This window comes from Dama dama, chromosome 19 (genome assembly GCF_033118175.1).
Source record: "Dama dama isolate Ldn47 chromosome 19, ASM3311817v1, whole genome shotgun sequence".
In the NCBI taxonomy this organism is placed as follows: Eukaryota; Metazoa; Chordata; class Mammalia; order Artiodactyla; family Cervidae; genus Dama; species Dama dama.
Window position 1 is genome coordinate 72,421,703 of NC_083699.1, and position 21,814 is coordinate 72,443,516.

Below are 21,814 nucleotides of genomic sequence, written 5' to 3' on the forward strand. Positions count from 1 at the left end.
GAGAGGAGGGGCCAGGAGAGGAGGGGGACAGGAGAGGAGGGGGAGTCAGGAGAGGAGGGGGGACAGGAGAGGAGGGGGACAGGAGAGGAGGCGGGACAGGAGAGGAGGGGGGCAGGAGAGGAGGGGGACAGGAGAGGAGGGAAGTGGAGAGGAGGGCGACAGGAGAGGAGGGGACAGGAGAGGAGGGGGACAGGAGAGGAGGGGGACAGGAGAGGAGCGGGCAGGAGAGGAGGGGGCCAGGAGAGGAGGGGCCAGGAGAGGAGGGGGCAGGAGAGGAGGGGGCAGGAGAGGAGGGGGACAGGAGAGGAGGGGGCAGGAGAGGAGGGGGACAGGAGAGGAGGGGGAGTCAGGAGAGGAGGGGGGACAGGAGAGGAGGGGGACAGGAGAGGAGGGGGCAGGAGAGGAGCGGGCAGGAGAGGAGGGTGACAGGAGAGGAGGGGCCAGGAGAGGAGGGGGACAGGAGAGGAGGGGGAGTCAGGAGAGGAGGGGGGACAGGAGAGGAGGGGGACAGGAGAGGAGGCGGGACAGGAGAGGAGGGGGGCAGGAGAGGAGGGGGACAGGAGAGGAGGGAAGTGGAGAGGAGGGCGACAGGAGAGGAGGGGACAGGAGAGGAGGGGGACAGGAGAGGAGGGGGACAGGAGAGGAGCGGGCAGGAGAGGAGGGGGACAGGAGAGGAGGGGCCAGGAGAGGAGGGAGCAGGAGAGGAGGGGGCAGGAGAGGAGGGGGACAGGAGAGGAGCGGGCAGGAGAGGAGGGGACAGGAGAGGAGGGGCCAGGAGAGGAGGGGGCAGGAGAGGAGGAGGGGCAGGAGAGGAGGGGGACAGGAGAGGAGGGGGACAGGAGAGGAGGGGGCAGGAGAGGAGGGGGACAGGAGAGGAGGGAAGCGGAGAGGAGGGGACAGGAGAGGAGGGGACAGGAGAGGAGGGGGACAGGAGAGGAGGGGACAGGAGAGGAGGGGGACAGGAGAGGAGGGGGCAGGAGAGTAGGGGGGACAGGAGAGGAGGGGCCAGGAGAGGTGGGGGACAGGAGAGGAGGGGCCAGGAGAGGAGGGGCCAGGAGAGGTGGGGGGGCAGGAGAGGAGGGGGACAGGAGAGGAGGGAAGCGGAGAGGAGGGGACAGGAGAGGAGGGGGACAGGAGAGGAGGGGGACAGGAGAGGAGGGGGCAGGAGAGGAGGGGGACAGGAGAGGAGGGGGACAGGAGAGGAGGGGACAGGAGAGGAGGGGGACAGGAGAGGAGGGGGCAGGAGAGTAGGGGGACAGGAGAGGAGGGGCCAGGAGAGGAGGGAAGCGGAGAGGAGGGCGTCAGGAGAGGAGGGGACAGGAGAGGAGGGGGACAGGAGAGGAGCGGGCAGGAGAGGAGGGGGACAGGAGAGGAGGGGCCAGGAGAGGAGGGGGCAGGAGAGGAGGGGGTGTCTGGATGAGGGCAGGCAGGCAGATGCCCTTGAAGGAGGAAGCATGTAGAACCTGTGGAAAACAGGGCTGAGAGGGTTTTTGATAAACCACGCTGTCTTCACACCAGTTATCTGGCTGCTCGAGGCATCTCGAAGCCCCCAGCCCCTATGGGAGGTTGATCCAAGCAGTGACCCTGGGGCCAGAGCGACACACTGCCCATTTGGCAGGGGCGTCCTGGCACACTGTCATGTTCCACACAAGGACAGGGTACGCGGAGCAAGAGGTGGAGTAGCGTGTGTGCGTGAAGCTTCGCCTGACCTTTAGAGGTAGTGCGTTCTCCTAAAGCTCTCAGAGACAAAACCAAAGCTGACGGCATTCTAACTCGCAAGGCAAGTTTCCACCAATTCTGAAGACAGGGATTGACAGACCAGCTTTCCACCCAGGGGGCAATTAAATTAGAAACCATTAGCAAAGAGATAACTCTGTAACGCTCCTGGATGTAACACTTTTTAAATGCTTCTAAATAAGAAGTGGATGGGACTTGATGAAATCAGAAGGTCATATGACCTCAATGATAATAAAAGTACTGCATGTCAAAATTCATACCATTCACCTACAACGGAACTTAGAGGAAAGCTTACAGCTTTTAATAGCCTGCACTAGGGATAAAGAAGGTCATAAAACCAGTAAATAGAAAATCCAACTTTAGAAGTTAGAAAAAATAAGAGAAGGTATTTACAGAAAATAAAAAGAACTTATTATAATAAATATAAATAAAATACTGCATAGGAACCTGGAATGTTAGGTCCATGAATCAAGGCAAATTGGAAGTGATTAAACAGGAGATGGCAAGAGTGAATGTCGACATTTTAGGAATCAACCAACTAAAAGGAACTGGAATGGGTAAATTTAACTCAGATGATCATTATATCTACTACTGTGGGCAATAATCCCTTAGAAGAAATGGAGTAGCCATCATAGTCAACAAAGAGTTTGAAATGCAGTACTTGGATACAATCTCAAAAATGACAGAATGATCTCTGTTTGTTTCCAAGGCAAACCATTCAATATCATGGTAATCCAAGTCTATGCCCTGGCGAGTAATGCTGAAGAAGCTGAAGTTGAACAGTTCTATGAAGACCTACAAGACCTTCTAGAACCTAAAAAGATGTCCTTTTCATTATAGGGGACTGGAATGCAAAAGTAGGAAGTCAAGAAACACCTGGAGTAACAGGCAGATTTGGCCTTGGAGTACAGAATGAAGCAGGGCAAAGGCTAATAGAGTTCTGCCAAAAGAACGCACTGGTCATAGCAAACACCCTCTTCCAACAACACAAGAGAAGACTCTACACATGGACATCACCAGATGGTCAACACCGATATCAGATTGATTATATTCTTTGCAGCCAAAGATGGAGAAGCTCTATATAGTCAGCAAACACAAGACCAGGAGCTGACTCAGATCATGAACTCCTTATTGCCAAATTCAGACTGAAATTGAAGAAAGTAGGGAAAACCACTAGACCATTCAGGTATGACCTAATTCAAATCCCTAACAATTATACGGTAGAAGTGAGAAATAGATTTAACAGACTAGATGTGATAGATAGAGTGCTTGATGAACTATGAACAGAGGTTCATGACATTGTACAGGAGACAGGGATCAAGACCATCCCGCAGAAAAAAGAAATGCAAATAGGCAAAATGGCCGTCTGAGGAGGCCTTACAAATAGCTGTGAAAAGAAGAGAAGCGAAAAGCAAGGAGGAAAGGAAAGATATACCTATTTGAATGCAGAGTTCCAAAGAATAGCAAGGAGAGATAAGAAAGTCTTCCTCAGTGATCAATGCAAAGAAATAGAGGAAAACAATACAATGGGAAAGACTAGAGATCTCATTAAGAAAATTAGAGATACCAAGGGAACATTTCTTGCAAAGATGGGCTCAACATAGGACAGAAATGGTATGGACCTAACAGAAGCAGAAGATATTAAGAAGAGGTGGCAAGAATACACAGAAGAACTGCACAAAAAAGATCTTCACGACCTAGATAATCACAATGGTGTGGTCACTCACCTAGAGCCAGACATCCCGGAATGTGAAGTCAAGTGGGCCTTAGAAAGCATCACTACGAACAAAGCGAGTGGAGGTCATGGAATTCCAGTTGAGCTATTTCAAATCCTAAAAGATGATGCTGTTAAAGTGTTGCACTCAGTGTATCAGCAAATTTGGAAAACTCAGCAGTGGCCACAGGATGGGAAAAGGTCAGTTTTCATTCCGATCCCTAAGAAAGGCAATGCCAAAGAATGATCAAACTACCACACAATTGCACTCATCTCACACGCTAGTAAAGTAATGCTCAAAATTCTCCAAGCCAGGGCTCAACAATACGTGAACTGTGAACTACCAGATGTTCAAGCTCAAGGCAGAGGAACCAGAGATCAAATTGCCAACATCTGCTGGATCATCAAAAAAGCAAGAAAGTTCCAGAAAAACATCTATTTCTGCTTTATTGACTATGCCAAAGCCTTTGACTGTGTGGATCACAATAAACTGTGGAGACTTCTGAAAGAGATGGGAATACCAGACCACCTGACCTGCCTCTTGAGAAATCTGTATGCAGGTCAGGAAGCAACAGTTAGAACTGGACATGGAACAACACACTGGTTTCAAACGGGAAAAGGAGTACATCACGGCTGTATATTGTCACCCTGCTTATTTAACTTATATGCAGAGTACATCATGAGAAACCCGGAGCTGGAGGAAGCACAAGCTGGAATCAAGATTGCTGGGAGAAATATGAATAACCTCAGATATGCAGATGACACCACCCTTATGCAGAAAGTGAAGAAGAACTAAGGAGCCTCTTGATGAAAGTGAAAGAGGAGAGTGAAAAAGTTGACTTAAAGCTCAAAATTCAGAAAACAAAGATCCTGGCATCCGGTCCCATCACTTCATGGCAAATAGATGGAGAAACAATGGAAACAGTGTCAGACTTTATTTTTGGGGGGCTCTAAAATCACTGCAGATGGTGACTGCAGCCACAAAATAGAGAAACGCTTACTCCTTGGAAGAAAAGTTATGACCAACCTAGATAGCATATTAAAAAGCAGAGACATTACTTTGCCAACAAAGGTCCATCTAGTCATGGCTATGGTTTTCTCGGCAGTCATGTATGGATGTGAGAATTGGAGTATAAAGAAAGCTGAGCACTGAGGAATTGATGCTTTTGAACTGTGGTGTTGGAAAAGACTCTTGAGAGTCCCTTGGACTGCAAGGAGATCCAACCTGATCTCCTTGGAGAGATCAGTCCTGAATGCTCATCGGAAGGACTGATGTTGAAACTGAAACTCCAATACTTTGGCCACCTGATGTGAAGAGCTGACCATGTGAAAAGACCCTGATGCTGGGAAAGATTGAAGGCGAGAGGAGAAGGGGATGACAGAGGATGAGATGGTTGGATGGCATCACCGACTCAATGGACATGAGTTTGAGTAATCTCTGGGAGTTGGTGATGGACAGGGAGCCCTGGCGTGCTGCAGTCCATGGGGTTGCAAAGAGTCGGACATGACTGAGCGACTGAACTGAACTGAATTATAATAAAGAATAGATCAGAAATTATGAAATAAGAACCAATCGTGAAAATGAACAAATATAAAATTTGATTCTTCAAAAAAGTCCCCAAAATACACAAGCCTCTGATGACACTGATCAAGAAAGTAATCAAGGAGGCACAGATGATGTGAGTAGTTAAAGAACACAGGGTTTCTGGTTCTGGACAAGAAGAAGCAGATGCGATTCTCCCTGCATTCCCACTGAGCACAACTAAAACCCTGCATTAACCATGACGCAATCCTCAGAAAGATGCGGATGTGAGGAGAAGGCACCTGGGCTGGTCCCGAGATGAGAAGGCCGACACAGCTGTGAGCTCACCTCTGTGTCTCCCTTTGTTCCCTTCCAATTTATTCCAGTCTGGCCACTGGAAAAAACTGCAACTGAAAAATTCCAAAGAATGCACAAAAAAGTCTCAAGAAAAGCCACCTCTCTCCTCCATGGTCCTCCTCCCTCTGACCCCTCAGGAGAGGACTGGGGACTGAACACCAGCCAGCAGGTTCCTGAAGCTTCAGGACTTCAGAAGCTTCTTGAGAACACTGCCCTCCAGGGAAGGCCAGCAGGAGACATGTGCCTGTGTGCACACACCAACCTGTGTGCACACACATATGTGCACACACATGTGCACGCACATGCATGTTTGCACACACATGCCTGTGTGCACACATCCATACATACATTGTGCATATACCTGTGCACACACATGCACACACCTGCACACACACCTGTGCAAACACATGTCCACACATATGCATGCACACACACACATGCCCATGCACACACATGCCCATGCACACACACTGTGCATACATCTGTGCACATACACACCTACACCATGCATACAGCTGTGCACACACATGCACACATGCATACACACATGCACCACACATACACCTGTGCATACACCCCACTCATACATGTGTGCACACACATGCACGTGCACACACACATACACACCATGCATACACCTGTGCACATACACCACCCATATACCTGTGCACACACATGCACACACACATACCCGAGCACACACATACACTGTGCATACACCTGTGCACACACATGCATATGCACATGTGCATACACCTGTGCACACACATGTCTGTGTGCACACACACATGCACCTGTGCACACACATGCACGCACACATGCCTGTGCACACACGCACACACCCGCACATGCACGTGCACACACACACATTTGTGTGCTGTCAGAGGAGCTCCCACTTTGCAGTAAGAAGTGCTCCTCCTTGCCCCTGGCATCACTGAGACCAATGGGGCACCTGGGCCTCCCCCAGCCCCCTGTGAACAAGGTCCCCCACCCATGTCAGCAGAGACCTGCTAAGACAGATCTTTATAAAGTCCAACATATCATCATAAGAATCAAAATTTCCAAGATGGAAACAAAAGTCGCCTGCCATAATGAAAACTAGGAGCATCTCAACATGAAAGAGAAAAGAAAATCAATAAATGCTAACACTGAGACGACAGAGATATTAGAAATTTCCAACAAGGATTTCAGAGCATCCATCACAAAACTGCTGAGTGAGCACATGTGAACAGGCTAAAGCAAGTCTCTAAAAGCCTCAGCAAAGAAGTAGGAAGCCTGAAGAACAACCACAAATTACCAAACACTGGTCAAAATGAAATAAGCTCAGTATATCCACAGCCATTAAGGATATGATGGAAACCTGTAATAAACACTCCAGAAAAAAAAGATCTCCAGGCCCAGATGGCTTCACTGGGGGATTTTACCAAACGTTTAAGAAAGAATGAACATGAGCTTTAGGCACCCCTGTATACAAAACTGAATACTTCCCAGTGCATTTTGTGAGGCTGCTGTTACCTTGATACCAAAACTGGAGATGAGACAGCTCAGGAAAAGAAAAATGTAGACCAACCTCTCTCATGAACATCAACACAAATAGATTAAATGTTCTTTTAAATTAACAAATGAATCCCACAAAGTGTAAAACAGTTACGCACCATGGCCGGGTAGGATTTTTCCAGATGTGCAATGCTGGCTCCATATTAAAATAATCAATCAATATAATCTACCATATCAACAAGCAAAAGCATAAAAACCATATGACTATATAAACTCACGGATTAAAATGCATTTGACAAAATTCAATACTTAATTCATGATAAAAATAAAAGCAAGTTAAGAATAAAGGGAAATTATGTCAACTTGATAAATAGCACCTATAAAAAAAACTACAGTTATCATCACACATATGGTGATAGACTGAATGCTTCCCACTAAAGTGGGGACAAGCAGGCTCTGCCTGTCACCTTGTATCCACCATAACCCTGCGAGTTCAGCCACTGCAACAAGTAAGGAAAAAACCACAGGCACACAGGCTGAAAAGAGGAAGAAAAACTACCATTGCTGTTTGCAGATGACATAATTTCCTACCTAGAAGATCTTGAGGAATCTACAAAACAAAACAAAATTCCTAGAAATAACAAGTGAGTTCAGAATGGTGTAGAATATGAGTCAGATGATGACTGCAACCATGAAATTAAAAGACGCTTGCTCCTTGGAAGAAAAGTTATGACCAACCTAGACAGCATATTAAAAAGCAGAGATGTTCCTTTGCCAACAAAGGTCCATCTAGTCAAAGCTATGATTTGTCTAGTAGTCATGTATGGATGTGAGAGTTGAACTACAAAGAAAGCTGAGCACCAAAGAACTGATGCTTTTGAACTGTGGTGTTGAGGACTGCAAGGAGATTCAACCAGTCCATCCTAAAGGAAATCAGTCCTGAATATTCATTGGAAGAACTGATGCTGAAGCTGAAACTCCAATACTTTGACCACTTGATGCAAAGAACTGACTCATTTGAAAAGACCCTGATGCTGGGAAAGACTGAACGCAGGAGGAGAAGGGGATGACAGAGGATGAGATGGTTGGATGGCATCACCGACTCAATGGACATAAGTTTGAGTAAACTCCAGGAGCTGGCGATGGACAAGGAAGCCTGGCATGCTACAGTCCATGGGGTCTCAAAGAGTCGGACACGACTGAGTGACTGAACTGAACTGATGAGTCAGAAACAAAAATTAACTGCATTTCTGGACATAAACCAAGGACTTCCCAGGTGGTACTAGTGGTGAAGAACTTGCCTGCTGGTGCAGGAGACCTAAGATTTGGGTTCTATCCCTGTTCAGGAAGATCCCTTGGAGGAGGGCAAGGCAACCCACTCCAGCATTCTTGCTTAGAAAATCCCACAGACAGAGGAGCCTGGCAAGCTAAAATCCATAGGGTCTCAAAGAGTCAGATATGACTGAAGTGACTTAGCAGGCAAAACAAATATTTAAAATCACTGGAAAATAAAGTGAAATCCTTATGTACACACTTAATGAAACGTATGCAGGATCTGTATGTTGAAAAATGCAAAATGCTAATGAAATAAATCAAAGAAACCTAAATAAGTGGAGAGACACTCCATTTCCATGGATTGGAAGACTCAACACAGTAAATATATCGGCTCTCTCCAAACCAATCTGTAAGTTCAAGGCAGTTCTTACCAAAGTCCCAGCAAGGTTTTGTGGACATGAGCTGTGTGTGTGCTCAGTCACTCGGTCGTGTCTGACTCTTTGCGACCCCATGCACTGCAGCCCACCAGGCTGCTCTGTCCATGGGATTCTTCAGGGAGGAATACGTGAGACGGTTGCCATTTTCTCCTCCAGGGGATCTCTTGCCTCTTCTGCAGTGGCAGGCAGATTCTTTACCGCTGAGCCACCTGGGAAGCCCTCTGTAGACACAGACAAGCTTATTCTAAAATTTATATGGAAAGAGATGAATAAAAGGGGAAAAATCCCTCAGTTTGATAACAAGCCTTACTTTACAGCTATAGCATTCAAAAGAGCATTGTGCTGGCATCGAGGATTTACATAAGTCAGTGGATGAGAAGAGAGCCTAGCAGACCCAGCACAGGCCTGGCTCCTCTCAGACAGGACAAAAGTAGTCTGGCTCAGGGGGGTGGTCCCCCAACGAAAGGTGCTGGGACATGGAACCCTCGTCCAAGCCTCACACCTCACACAAATACCAAACCAAAATGGGTCTCAGGCACAAAGGTAAGCAAGAAACTACAAAACTTTCAGAAAAACTGGAGAAAAAGCTTCAGGACCTAGGGGCCTGGCAAAGAGTTCTTAGACTTGACACAGAAAGCATGATTCATGAAAGGCAAACTGATAAACAGGACTTAATCAAAATCAACAACTTTTGATCTGCCAAAGACCCTGTTAAGAGAATGAAAAGACAAACTACAGATTAGGAGCAAATATTTGCAAGCCACGCATCCTACAAATGGCTAGTGCTCCTTGGAAGAAAAGCTATGACAAACTTAAACAGAGTATTAAAAAGCAGAGACATCATTTTGCTGACAAAGGTCTATATAGTCAAAGCTATGATTTTTCCAGGAGTCATGTATAGATGTGATAGTTGGACCATAAAGAAGCCTGAGCGCTAAAGAATTTTGAACTGTGGTGTTGGAGAAGACTCTTGAGAGTCCATTGGACAACAAGGAGATCAATCCAGTCAATCCTAAAGGAAATTAACCCTGAATGTCCAGTGGAAGGACTGATGCTGAAGCTGAAGCTTCCATACTTTAGCCACCTGATGTGAAGAGCTGACTCATTGGAGAAGACCTTGATGTTGGGAAAGATTGAGAGCAAGAGGAGAAGGGGGTGACAGAGGATAAGATGGTGGGATGGAATCATGGAAAATAAGCACATGGAAAGATGTTCAGTATGATTTCTTCAGGGGAATCTTCCTGAACCAAGGATTGAACCAGGGGGCTGTCTGGGCTGGTTTCTGTAGTCTGCAGACTCACCCAGAGGTCCCTGTTTCGGGGCCAGGTGAGTGTCCCAGCCTGCGCCTGCTCCTCCCACAGCCCCTCAGCTAGCGCGGTGCCTGTAGAACTTCACAAGGCACAGTGCTGGTGGCTGCACCCCTGGCTCTTCCTGAGCACCCCTCCCTCCAGACAGAGCTGCTGCAAGCTGGGGTCTGGAAAGCTCCAGAAGGCTCCGGTCAGGCTTCCCTTCCCACCTGGCAGTGTCACTCAGCAGCGGGGATAGTGTGCTGTGGACTGTCTGTGTCCCCGAAGTCCACAGGGTGAATCTCCACCCCTCCAGCTTGACTGTGTTTGGAGGCGGGGCTTTAAGGAGAGTCAGTGGGGTCAGGGGGTGGGGTCCTACCCAATAGGACCCTTTTAAGAGGAAGAAGGGACAGGGGGGTGAGCCCTCAAGAGGAAAGGTCACAGGAGGATCAGGGAGAGGACAGCCACCTGCACAGTGACGAAAGACCACAGGAGGGCCTGGCCCCACCACACTGGACCTCGACCCCAGCCTCCCGCGCCCTCCAAAGTGTGCTCCCACCCGGACCTCAACCTCAGCCTCCCACGCCCTCTGAGGTGTGCTCCCACACCCGACCTCAACGCCCAGCATCCTGCACCCTCCAAGGTGTACGCCCACACCTGACCTCAACCCCCAGCCTCCCACACCCTCCGAGGTGTACTACCCCCCTGACCTCGACCACCAGCCTCCTACACACTCCAAGGTGTGTTCCCACATCCTGACCTCAAGCCCCAGCCTACCGCCCCCTCTAAGGTGTGCTCCCACACCTATCTCAACCCCAAGCCTCCCGCACCCTCAGAGGTGTGATCCCGCCCCTGACCTTTACCCCCAGCCTCCCGCGCCCTTGGAGGTGTGCCGCCGTACCCTGGTTTCCTGAAGAAAGCTCACTCATGCCCAGCCAAGCTCCCAAGTGTGCGGGCCACGCAGGGCTCTTTCTCCCTGTGATGGACACAGACCTCGAGGCATCCTCAGTGCCCAGGTATTAGTCCTCTGGTCTGACACAGAAATCCAGATGCCCAGAAGACAGAGGTCTGGGGAGGCGCAGAGAGAACTCAAGACAGCAGGCTGGGAGGGACCCCAGGGCCAGAACCAAGGCCTGTTGAGAAGGTCACTGCTGGGGCTCTCAGACCTGCAGAGTGTGGGCACCTCCCGCTCTTGCTCACTGAGAGGGCCTGGTCTGAGTCACTGCACGCAGCCCCCACCTGTGGACATGGAGGGCAGTGAGCAACCCCTCTGGTCCTCAGGTGCCCAGAGCAAGAGGGGGATGTCTGGAGCCAAACAAGACGACAGCCCCACCAGGAAGAATGCACTGGGGCAGGGGACAGGAGGGGAGTGGATGTCTGCATGCCATTCATCCCCTGGACACTCCTGCCTGCCCCAGCGCTGAGGTCACCCTGGCCACCCAGCACTCCTCAGGAAGAAGCTGCACGGCCAAACACAGTTCTCTGAGTTCTCACCTCCTGCCACAGTCCCGGGCGTTCCAGGGAGAGTTTGAGCCATTAGCCTAGGGAGGGGGTGAAGTCAACACTGGAAGAGCCACAGTAGACCTGAGTGTGCAAAACAACCTGTGTGTTTACAAGCCACTCAGACTTGAGGATTGTTTGTTTATGCAGCTCAACCCAGGCCCTGAGCAACCCCTGCGGGACTGGGAAAGGAGTAGAGGCCCGCGGACAGGCTTTCTGTCCCCACACTTGGCCCACCTGGCTAGGTCGTTGAGGAAGGAAAGCACGGAGCACGGGTTCCTGCTGGGCACCCTGCCTGTGACCCAGCTGCCCTGTGAACCTGTCCCCGTGGGCTTGACTCTTACAAGCCAGGCTCGTCCACCCACGTTTACTGCTGTGACTCATGCTGCCTGGACTTGTCTCACCCTCGCTCTTTCTTCTTGTCCTCCCTTTGTCACACATTCTCTGTTAAAATGTCCTGCTCCATTTTCCCAGGGCACCTGCTGCACACACAGGGACCCGTGCCCCTGCAGACGCGGCAGGCAGAGCGGAGAAGGTGGACGTGTGAGCATAAGGCAGGAGCCCAGCTGTGGCCAGACGTTGCGGTCTTCCCAGGAGATGTCCCTGCCCTGGATGCCCACGCAGGGTCTCCTTGCCCTGCCCAGGCCTTGAAGCCCAAGCCGGGACTGAGGGCCCTGCAAGCAGTGTTTTCCTGCACTTCCTCTGGGAGCCAGAAACCCTGACTTGGAAATCATCAGAGGGCATGTGGCCGAGACGCCGGGTGACCCTCTGCCTCCACGATGGAGTTGAGGGGCTGGATGAGCCTCGGAGGCCATTCTTTCTGATGGGATTTGGCTCAGTGCCCTCCCGCCCTCTATGAGGACAGGAAGCCCATATGAGAACAAAGAAACAAGATTTAAGACATGGAGCAACAATCACAACGTTTTAAGCACCCCACGTTCTGCAAACTAAATTTCAATCCAGTTCGGTGATCCATGTGTGCGTGTGTGTTCAGTTGTGTCTGACTCTGTGCAACCCTATGAACTGTACCCGCCAGGCTCCTCTGTCCATGGGATCCTCCAGGCAAGAATACTGGAATGGGTTGCCATGTCCTCCTCCAGGAGATCTTCCTGACCCAGGGATCAAACCCGCGGCATCTCCCGCATCTTCTGCATTGCAGGCAGATTCTTAACGGCTGAGCTCAAGAAGCCCGCGGTGATCCTTGGAACTGTCTAAAGTGTTCTAGAGAGATAAGGAGGGGGGTGGGCTGCTGGGAGGTGGCATGAGGGGCTCGGTGAATGCTGTCTCCAAATACAATGACAAAACTTTCCAAACGGGCATTAAGATGCCAGAAATTAACCATAAAGCACATGACAAGTCAAGGGGCATTCACACTAGGAAGTCGGCTGAGCCCAGGGCGCATGGCAACAGCGCAGAAACGGGCACCAGGCCGGGGGGCAGGCACAGCTTTCCAGGTAGCAGCAAACTCAAAACTGTGCAGCGGCTCAACAACACTTGTCGCAGCTCAGGTGTGCCTGACACATCCCCACTGCTCACTGACGTGGACAGATGTCACCAGGGATGCGGGCCTGCTCTGGTCTGCTCATGCACACACATGTGCACGCAGGTGTGTGTGCACCATGGTGCCACGTGTGCGCACCACCACAGCCTAACTTCCTACAATGAGACCAGGGAGAAACCAGGTGCTGAGAGGGTTGACCAATGAGCCTCGGCTGCTCACAGGGCCCAGACCTCCCACCACCTCCTCCCAGGCCTCAGGTCACAGAGCTACCAGGCCATGGGTTGCCACAAAAGTGGTCCTTTTTTGTGGAAAAGAAATTTCAATCTGCAAGCAGCAATCTCACTGAGGAAAAACGTAGGATGAAGCAGTATTCTTAGATAGGCCCTGACCACACATTTACTTGCACGCCATCCACTCCTGGGCCCACTGTTCCTGGGGCTGGAGGGTCGACTTGCTGCCTCAGCCTGAGCAGGGCTTCACCTCAAAGACACATCATTGACAGGAGCTAGAAAGGACATCTGCTCTGCCTCAAACCCCACACTCCTCTTAACCAGCCCCTTCCTGCGCTGGATGTGGGGGACAGAGGTCTGTCCTGGGGGTTGGGGAGGATTCCAAGTTGAGAGGCTAAAAGTTATACAGCTTGTTGTTGAGCTTCAAAGAAACAAATAAAGAAAACCTCATATGTGTTTGCATTTATTCAAGAACAAAAATACTGTGGGTCCTTTGAGAAAACCCATGCCAAGAGGTCCGGACACATGTGGTGAGGACACCCAGTGCCCGCCAGCGATGGGTTTAGACGATGCTTCCAGCCCACTCCTGCCAAGTGGCCAGACTCCCAGCCCCAGGCCTTCCAGGACTCCGATCACACCCAGCCCAGGCCACGGGCAGGCAGGCAGGTGGAACCTCTTCAGGGAGGTCTGCAGATGGCAGGAGGGGGCCCAAGTCCCTGAATGCAGTGGAGGAAGGCAGAGAAGCCTCTTGGAGGCAAGCTGGGTGTCTGGAGATAATGGCTGCAATTTCCACCATGGAAACCCATCACAATCCCAGCCCAAACCCAAAGCCAGCTGAACCTGCAAGAAGCTTGCAGAATGGGGTGAAAGGTCACTGCAAAGAACAAAGAACCGATTTTAAGACACTCCGTGCTCCTGGTTCAGCCACATGGTGAGCTCAATGGACCTGGTCAGAGGATGGGCACATCAGATACAAGAAGCACCATGACCCCGGGACTCTCGGGGAACAGAGGCGTAGTGTAACCACGAGTGGCACAGTTAGTGTAAAAGTAGAAGATCAGGGTGGTCTGACCTTACACACCACACCATCGTAGACTCTTAGCAGAACTTTAAGAGTTAAACTCTCCTTTTTCCACTCCTGGGGTGTGGGCTGCACATGGCAATTTCCCACCACAGAGGACAGTGTGGGGAGGGGGACAGAGAGTGACATCACAGTGGACAGACCGACAGATACACCTGCACCAGGTGACCGAGGTCGGCATTCATGGTGTAGGTCACCAGACGGCATGCACCCTGGACCCCTGGACAGGATGTGGTGAGAGGGGCCCTTCACTTTTGGTCTTCCTCCCAACAACCTACAATGCCCATCCAGTCATGAAGAAAACATCAGACGAGTCCCAAAAGAGGGATGTTCTATAAATTCCCTGACCCACTCTCCTCAAAACTGCCAAGGTCATCAAAACAAGGAAAGTCTAAATCTATCACAGCCCAGAAGAGCCTAAAGAGACACGACAGTGTACTCTGGGACAGAAAAAGGCCACTGGGGAAAACTGAGGAATTCTGAAAACAGAACGGACTGTAGTTGGTGATGACGTATCAACAGTGGTGAACCACATGTCAGAGGTGTTAGCATCAGGGAAACCTCTGTGCGGTCTTTTTTGTTTTGTTTTGTTTTTTTGAATAGGTAATTATTTAATGACACAGGAAACTAATGAAACTAATGTTATGAAACAAGATGGTTACAAATAGTGGGAAGAGGATGACTTATTTCACTTTTGATAAAAAATTTAAAAGTATGTGTACACGCCAGTCAGAATGGCTGCTATCCAAAAGTCTGCAAGCAATAAATGCTGGAGAGGGTGTGGAGAAAAGGGAACCCTCTTACACTGTTGGTGGGAATGCAAACTAGTACAGCCACTATGGGGAACAGTGTGGAGATTTCTTAAAAAACTGGAAATAGAACTGCCATATGACCCAGCAATCCCACTTCTGGGCATATACACTGAGGAAACCAGATCTGAAAGAGACACGTGCACCCCAATGTTCATTGCAGCACTGTTTATAATAGCCAGGACATGGAAGCAACCTAGATGCCCATCAGCAGACGAATGGATAAGGAAGCTATGTTACATATATACCATGGAATATTACTCAGTCATTAAAAGGAATTCATTTGAATCAGGTCTAATGAGATGGATGACACTGGAGCCCATTATACAGAGTGAAGTAAGCCAGAAAGATAAAGACCAATACAGTATACTAATGCATATATATGGAATTTAGAAAGATGGTAACGATAACACTATATGCAAAACAGAAAAAGAGGCACAGATGTACAGAACAGACTTTTGTACTCTGTGGGAGAAGGTGAGGGTGGGATGTTTCGAGAGAACAGCATCGAAGCATGTATATTATCTAGGGTGAAACAGATCACCAGCCCAGGCTGGATGCATGAGACAAGTGCTCGGGCCTGGTGCACTGGGAAGACCCAGAGGAATCGGGTGGAGAGGGAGGTGGGAGGGGGGATCGGGATGGGGAATACATGTAAATCCATGGCTGATTCATGTCAATGTATGACAAAAACCACTACAATATTGTAAAGTAATTAGCCTCCAACTAATAAAAATAAATGAAAAAAAAAAGTATGTGCACAAAACACTGGAAGATTATGTACCAAACTATTGACAGTATTTATTTCTGTTCAGTGATTAGATAGTCTCTTTACTTATGTGTATTTTTTCAAACATGATTATTTCTGAAACAAAAAAGTAAAGTTACTGTAAAGAGAAATAGTTACTAAATGCAGGAGTCCAGGGGTCAAGATCTGAAATCAGGATGTGTCCAGGTAGGGAGACAGTGGTCAAGCCCAGATGTGGTACAGTATTCTTTTCTTTTCCTACTGGAATGCTGTTTATCAGATTGTTTCTTCTACATTTAATATTCTTCTGTGCTCTCGTTTTAACATTTCTGTAAAGCTAAAATTGTTCTAAAGCCTTTTTTCGAAAAGCTATTATCAACAAAACATGAGGGCAAAACATTTGCATAATATGCTTCAGAAAGAACATGTAGAGGACTCTTAGATATAAATCAGACACTAGAAGCATGTGACTAAGGTGTGTGCCAGCTCTGTGACAACCAGAGATGCTGGAACCCTCGTCTGCAGCCAGCGAGATGCGCAGGGGCTGAGGCGCCCTGTCGTGGAAGCCTGGCCCGGCCAGGGGCCCACCACCTTCAAAGGACATGGCCTTTTGAGAAAGCAGTCGGACCAAAAGCACTTTATATGCTGAACGTTTTCCCACGTTCTTAAATTTTCTTCTCCAAAACCCTTCTAATGGCATCAGAGGAACCCCTCACATTTCACCAATCCCCCCACAGTTTGGCCACTGAGGTTAACTATGGTATTTTTAACTCATTACTTTGAGAAACATCAACACCACACATTGTGTCTTGCCAGACAGGTAACTCAGTGAGTGCAAACTTCCAGGCCCAGCAGTGTGGGCCGAGGACTCCAACTTTCCTTATGATACTACTGGCCGCACACAGCACCCCCGCCTGCCCCCCATCAGGCGCTGGTCGGGGACCCCAGCTCCCACAGCGAGGCCTGCAGGCTGCAGAGAGAGCTCCATGGCTGGACGGGGCAGTGCTGGTGGGGTCGGCCCCTGCCTGCTCCCCTGCCGGGAGGGGAGGGCCCAAATGCTCATGAATACTGCCCCCTACCCTACACCGGGCAAGCTCAGCTGGGGGCCAGCCTGGTGTGGGGAGCCCCTGCCTGGCTTCAGGCATTTGGTCCTCAAGCCCACTGGGGATGGGGAAGACTGGCCACCACCCTCAGCAAAGGTCATCTGCCTGCCTTCCAGCTGAAAGGCCCTCCGCCAGGTTTGTGCTGCCTGGGTGAGGAGCCTCACACACCTTCTCCACTGGACCTCACTGGGTCTAAGACCTTACCTTGGCCTAAAGGCCTGCAGGCAGCATGAGAGGCACAGACCTTACTGTACCCTCTGCTCCTGCCCGTCCCTGGGCACTGCCCACTCAGGACAGTCTTTCTGCAACAGGGGTCTGGCACCAGGTCCACATTTCCAGGGGATTTCTCTGGGAGCTGCAGGCTGGGGGCTGAGGTGGAGTGTGGTCTCCACCCCTTCTGTGAGGTGGCCTCACCTCTCACTGCCCTGCTGAAGGCACAGCCTCTTGAGTCACAGGCAGCCCCCCCGCCCCACCCTTTTCAGTGGCCTGAAGCTCCATCTCCTGCTGATGTCAGCCCAAGTTCCCTGGACGCTAAGTCCAAGGTCACAGGGTGGGCCAGACCCCTGAACCTGAGCACAGGCTGGCCTCCCCTCCTGATCTCCCACCTTCCCTCTGCCTGAAGCCCCACAGGTGCCCTGCGGTTCCCCCAGCCCTGGGGTCAGGGGGTGGGTGTTAGTCCTTCGCTCCTGAGAAGCCCCGGAGGCTAAGGAGCTCTGGAGGACAGAGGTCAGGGCAGCCCTGGACACTGGCATCCCTTCCAGGGCCACTCCCTGCCCTGCAACCTGTGGCATCAGGGATTACAGCCTTCCTTGGAGGGGCCTGAGACCTGAACCACAGAAGGGATGGCCGCCACTGCCAGGCAGGGAGGCTACAGGTGGAAGGAGAACAGGCAGCCCCACCCCTCTGTGGGCATCCACACTGGCAGACGCTCAGCCCGGCCCTGCAGTCGGTTCCGAGGCATCTCCACGGGCCTCTCCACAGAGGCCAGAGCCCCCTGAACTCCGCTGAGTGGGAAAATCGCTTCCCACCAGGGTGTTGTAGGAGCCCCAGTTGCCCCCTGCACCCGGACGTCCCTGGAGACGAAAGGATGTGACTGGATCCTGGAGAAGTAAACGGCAACCCACTCCAGTATTTTTGCCTGGAGAATCCCGTAGAGAGTGGGGCCTGGGGGCCACCATGAGGTCACAGAGTCCCACACGACTGAGCGACTGAGCACGCACGTGACTGGATTCAGCAACACTAGCCACTAGGGGGCAGCAGAGCTCCACTGGCCAAAGCCTAGCTCTTCAAAGAAAACAATTCGCGAAGGATTTGCAAAAACAGACGGGGCTGGAGGGTGGGGGACAACAAGTCGCCCTCTCTCCCGCCGCCAGCCGGCTTCCGGTTCGCAGCCACGCCCCCTACGATGGCAGTCTTGAGTGGATGGTAGATTGCGGGGGTCCCTCAAAACCGGGACCGTCTCCCACCCACCCTTCCAGAATCGTAGGCTGACCTGCTCTAACTCCGGCTGCAGGCTTCCCCAAGCGTCCGTCTGACAGCAAGCAGCGTCCCTCAGTCCTGACCACAGGCCTGGGTATGAGCAGAGAGGCCGGTCCACACGTGCACCTCCGCCAGGGGCAGAGGGCTCAGGGGGTGGCAGGGGAACCCCGAGAAGCCACAGCTCTTCCCTCCTTTCAGAGAGCAGAGTCTCTGGTCACTGGGAGCCTCACTCGAGTTGACACGCCCTCCCCCACCCCTGGCCTCGGTGCCTGAAACAGTGCTGCATGGAACAAACACCCACCTCAGGGAGGCTGCACTTGAGGGGACGAGATGGAGGACATGTAAGACAAAAGCAGGCCCAGCAGGGCGCCGAGCAGGGAGAGCAGGGTCAGCACAGCGCTCAGGACAGGTTGTGGGTGGCCTCACTAAGGGGCAGGGAAGGCCCACTAAGGTGACTTTGGAATGAGGACCTGAAACAAGTGAGGGAGCCTAACACATGCAGATCAGGGAGCAGAGCACCCAGCAGGCAGGCTCGTGCAAAGGCCCTGGGGTGGGGGTGGTGGTGGCGTGGAGCCGGCGAGGACAGTGAGGGGGTTCCATCTGGTCCAAGAACTGACTCCACTTTTGCACAGCCTGTCCCCTGCAGGAACAAGGATGTCGGAAGTTTCTTAGTTTGGGAGCCTCGACTAACCATGTCTTGCTCCATCTCTGGTGGAGAACAGGAGGTTAGCTGGTTAATGGGTGGTTCTTCCCCGCTGTGCGCTCCTGGCAGGTGGCAACCACGCCTGATGCTTCTCAGTCCAGCAGCATGTGGGGGCCGCTCAGGACCCAGTGCCCAGCTGGGACACTCACTGGGCAGGCCTTACCCTCGGCTTCAAGGGCACCCCTTCCCCACTCAGCCACAGTGCCCCAAAATATGAGTTTCCACTTATTTTAGCTGGGTGGACAGGCTTCCATGGTGTGCAGCTCTAGAGGGTGCCGGGAGCTTCTAGGCTGTGTGGCTCCCAGCGGCTGCCTGCGCCTCCTGGTCTCCTAGCTGGACCCCCCTCACCTCCATCGTTGGCTTTTTCCACCTCGCACTTTACATACCGACTGAAGGGCTCCTGAGGTCGGGTCAGGGCACCACCTCTGAGTCACTCATGGTCAGCTGACTAGGAACCTGACGGGCATCCACAAAACCCCTTCGCCAGGCAACGTGACACAGTCCCAGAACCACGGCCCAAGTTCCACGCACTCTCGAGGGGTGAAGCTCAGCACGGATGCTAGGCTAGGGTGAAAAGCCCACCACACCTCGTCCTGGGCTGACTTCTGGTAGGTTCCGCCACAGGAAGTGTTGGAGGGAGGTCCAGGCAGGCCGCCAGGGCAGTGGTGGGGATGGGGCAGAGAGCCCCGTGCAGCGAGGCGGCCCTGCAGCAGGACCCGGAGCCTGTGTAGCTGTACCTCCACCAGTCAGTGGCTCCACTGACCCCAGGCGACGCTCTCTGGGGCCTGTGACTCCTGGCCTGTGACACAGCCCCTGGGGACTTGCTCTAAGGGGACCCACATTTCAACCCCAGGCTAATGCCCGCGACTCGGCTGCTCTCAACTCAGCTCCATGTTATAAATATGAAAGAGAAAACACCCACTTTTCAGCGATGTGGAAAGTATTCTGTAATTGCAAAGTGCTCTACAAATGAGGAACTTGAAGCCTGTTTTACCAGGATAATTCTAGAGTGAGAGTGGAGACGAGAGACAAAGCAGAGTGAGGAGCGCACGCACTGACTATTCCTTCTGAGAGCGGCCAGGTCCGGACAGCACTAGAGCCAAGTGTCTGCTGGGGCTGGAGCTGGGAAGACAGGAGGTCTGTGCTCTGGGGGGACACGGTGGGACTGACTACCCCCGTGTGCGTGGGGCCAGGAGCCTGTGGGTGCGGGGAGGGGGACGGGGGCCAAGAGCTAGGCCTCCCGCTGAACATCTCCTCCAGCAGGAGATGGGAGGGAGGTGGACAGTGCTGTCTCCCAGGCCCAGCTCAGCTTTAGCTGCCTCTGGGCACCCTTCCTGCTGCTGCCCAGAGGCCACAAGTGGCCCCAAGGCTCTGGATGGACCGTGAGCACCACAGGACGACGAGCCAGCTCAGTCAGTGTCACAGAGAGATGCGGGAGGGGCGTGCACCACCGTTAGAGACGTGACTAGTTTCTGTAACATGATTGTGCTGAACTCTGCTGGACGGCAGGGCACGATGGTGTGGGTGTGACTCACGCAGCTGTGTCTCCCTGCTGGGCCGCTTCACCTCCCGCTACCCAAGCCAGACAGCAGCTAGGGCCGCAGAGCTGTGGCTGTCCTGACGCCAGGAGAACCCCCAGCCCAGAATCCCCCAGGAGAAAAAGCCAGCCCAGGGCACAGAAGGAGCCAGAAGCCCGCAGTGGGGTGTGTCTGCAAGAATCCCTAGCCACCAGCCGCGTGGAAGAGGTGTGCTTCCATGGAGGGAGACAGAGTGACCACAAGCAGCCGGACACCAGCCTGGAGCCTTGGAGAGGGGCACATGGGGCGCGGCTGTGGGGTCATCTGTGATCCCGCCCAGACACCCGGGGGGCCAGGGCGGGGGGAGAGCAACAGAGCAGAGAGCGAGGGAGGGGGCGGCCAGGACCAGCTGTGAGGCTGGCGCAGACGGTCACCACAGAGCCTGCATCTCCAGACGTCCCTCCTGAGCACAGAGTAGGCGCCAGTGCGTCTGGCAAGCCGCCGCCTCCCCCTCCCTGCACCGGACCGCGACCTTCTCAGCCACGTTCTCCCCTTCACATGGCTCATGTGGTCTGCAGGGTTCAGCGCGGGTGGCTTCTGCATCCTGCTCTCCACAGCCACGAGGTGGTGGGAGGGCCCCCAAGTGCCCCATGCACACCCCCTCCCCGAGTTCAGAGACTCTCCAGGCACTTCCTGAGTCTTCGGAGAAGTGCACAGAGCGTGGTCCAGTGCGCTTGGTGACCAGTGACCCTGGGACAGTGGGAGATGCTCTCACCAGCCTCCCTCTGGGCCTCCTGGGTCCCGAAACCCCAGGTCACTTCAAGAGGGTGCTTGTCCTCTTCTCAGTAGATTTTATATTCTGAGGCATTGCTTTTAATTAAAATTCCAGTTAGAGGAAAGTGTTGAGAAGCTGGAACAGTGGCTCTTGCAGCAGCCCAGAGCCCGGCGCCCCCTTGGCTCACCCAGGACCCAAGCTGCCACTTCCCAGGAGACCCGTTTGGAAGAGAAGGGCCTCTGTGTTTTCCGCTGAATAATTCATTTTACTTGCTTATTTGACAACTTCTTATTGAGTTGTAATGTGGAACCTGGATTAGAGTTGTGTGATCATTACAATGCACTTCTGCGTATCCTGTAGCTGTCCCCCCCACCCCCATTGCTCATGGTCAGCCCGGCTCGCCTGTCACACATCAGTTCACTCCCCATCATGCACACAGGCTGAGAGTGACTGGAGCTCTATACCAAGGTCACAGGTGTGGAGCCCTGTACCAAGGTCATCTCTGGAACTGACTGAGCCCCATAGCAACCATTGCCATGAGCC

At 52.1% G+C, this 21,814-nt stretch overlaps 1 protein-coding gene across 26 annotated transcripts in view; it reads right to left on the reverse strand.

Moving 5' to 3' along the window:
• The window catches only part of PCBP3 (poly(rC) binding protein 3), a 217,056-nt gene that overhangs the window by 61,122 nt on the left and 134,120 nt on the right, over positions 1-21,814 (reverse strand). For 18 of the 26 annotated variants that reach the window (XR_009697025.1, XR_009697026.1, XM_061167407.1 and 15 more), the window contains exon 3: positions 8,534-8,760. The exons of the other annotated variants lie outside the window; for them this stretch is intronic. Coding sequence is in view for 16 of the 18 variants with exons in the window: in XM_061167407.1 (XP_061023390.1) it covers positions 8,534-8,614 (81 nt within the window). In the remaining 2 variants the exon portion in view is untranslated. The remainder of the gene's footprint in view (positions 1-8,533; positions 8,761-21,814) is intronic. 26 annotated transcript variants of the gene reach the window in all.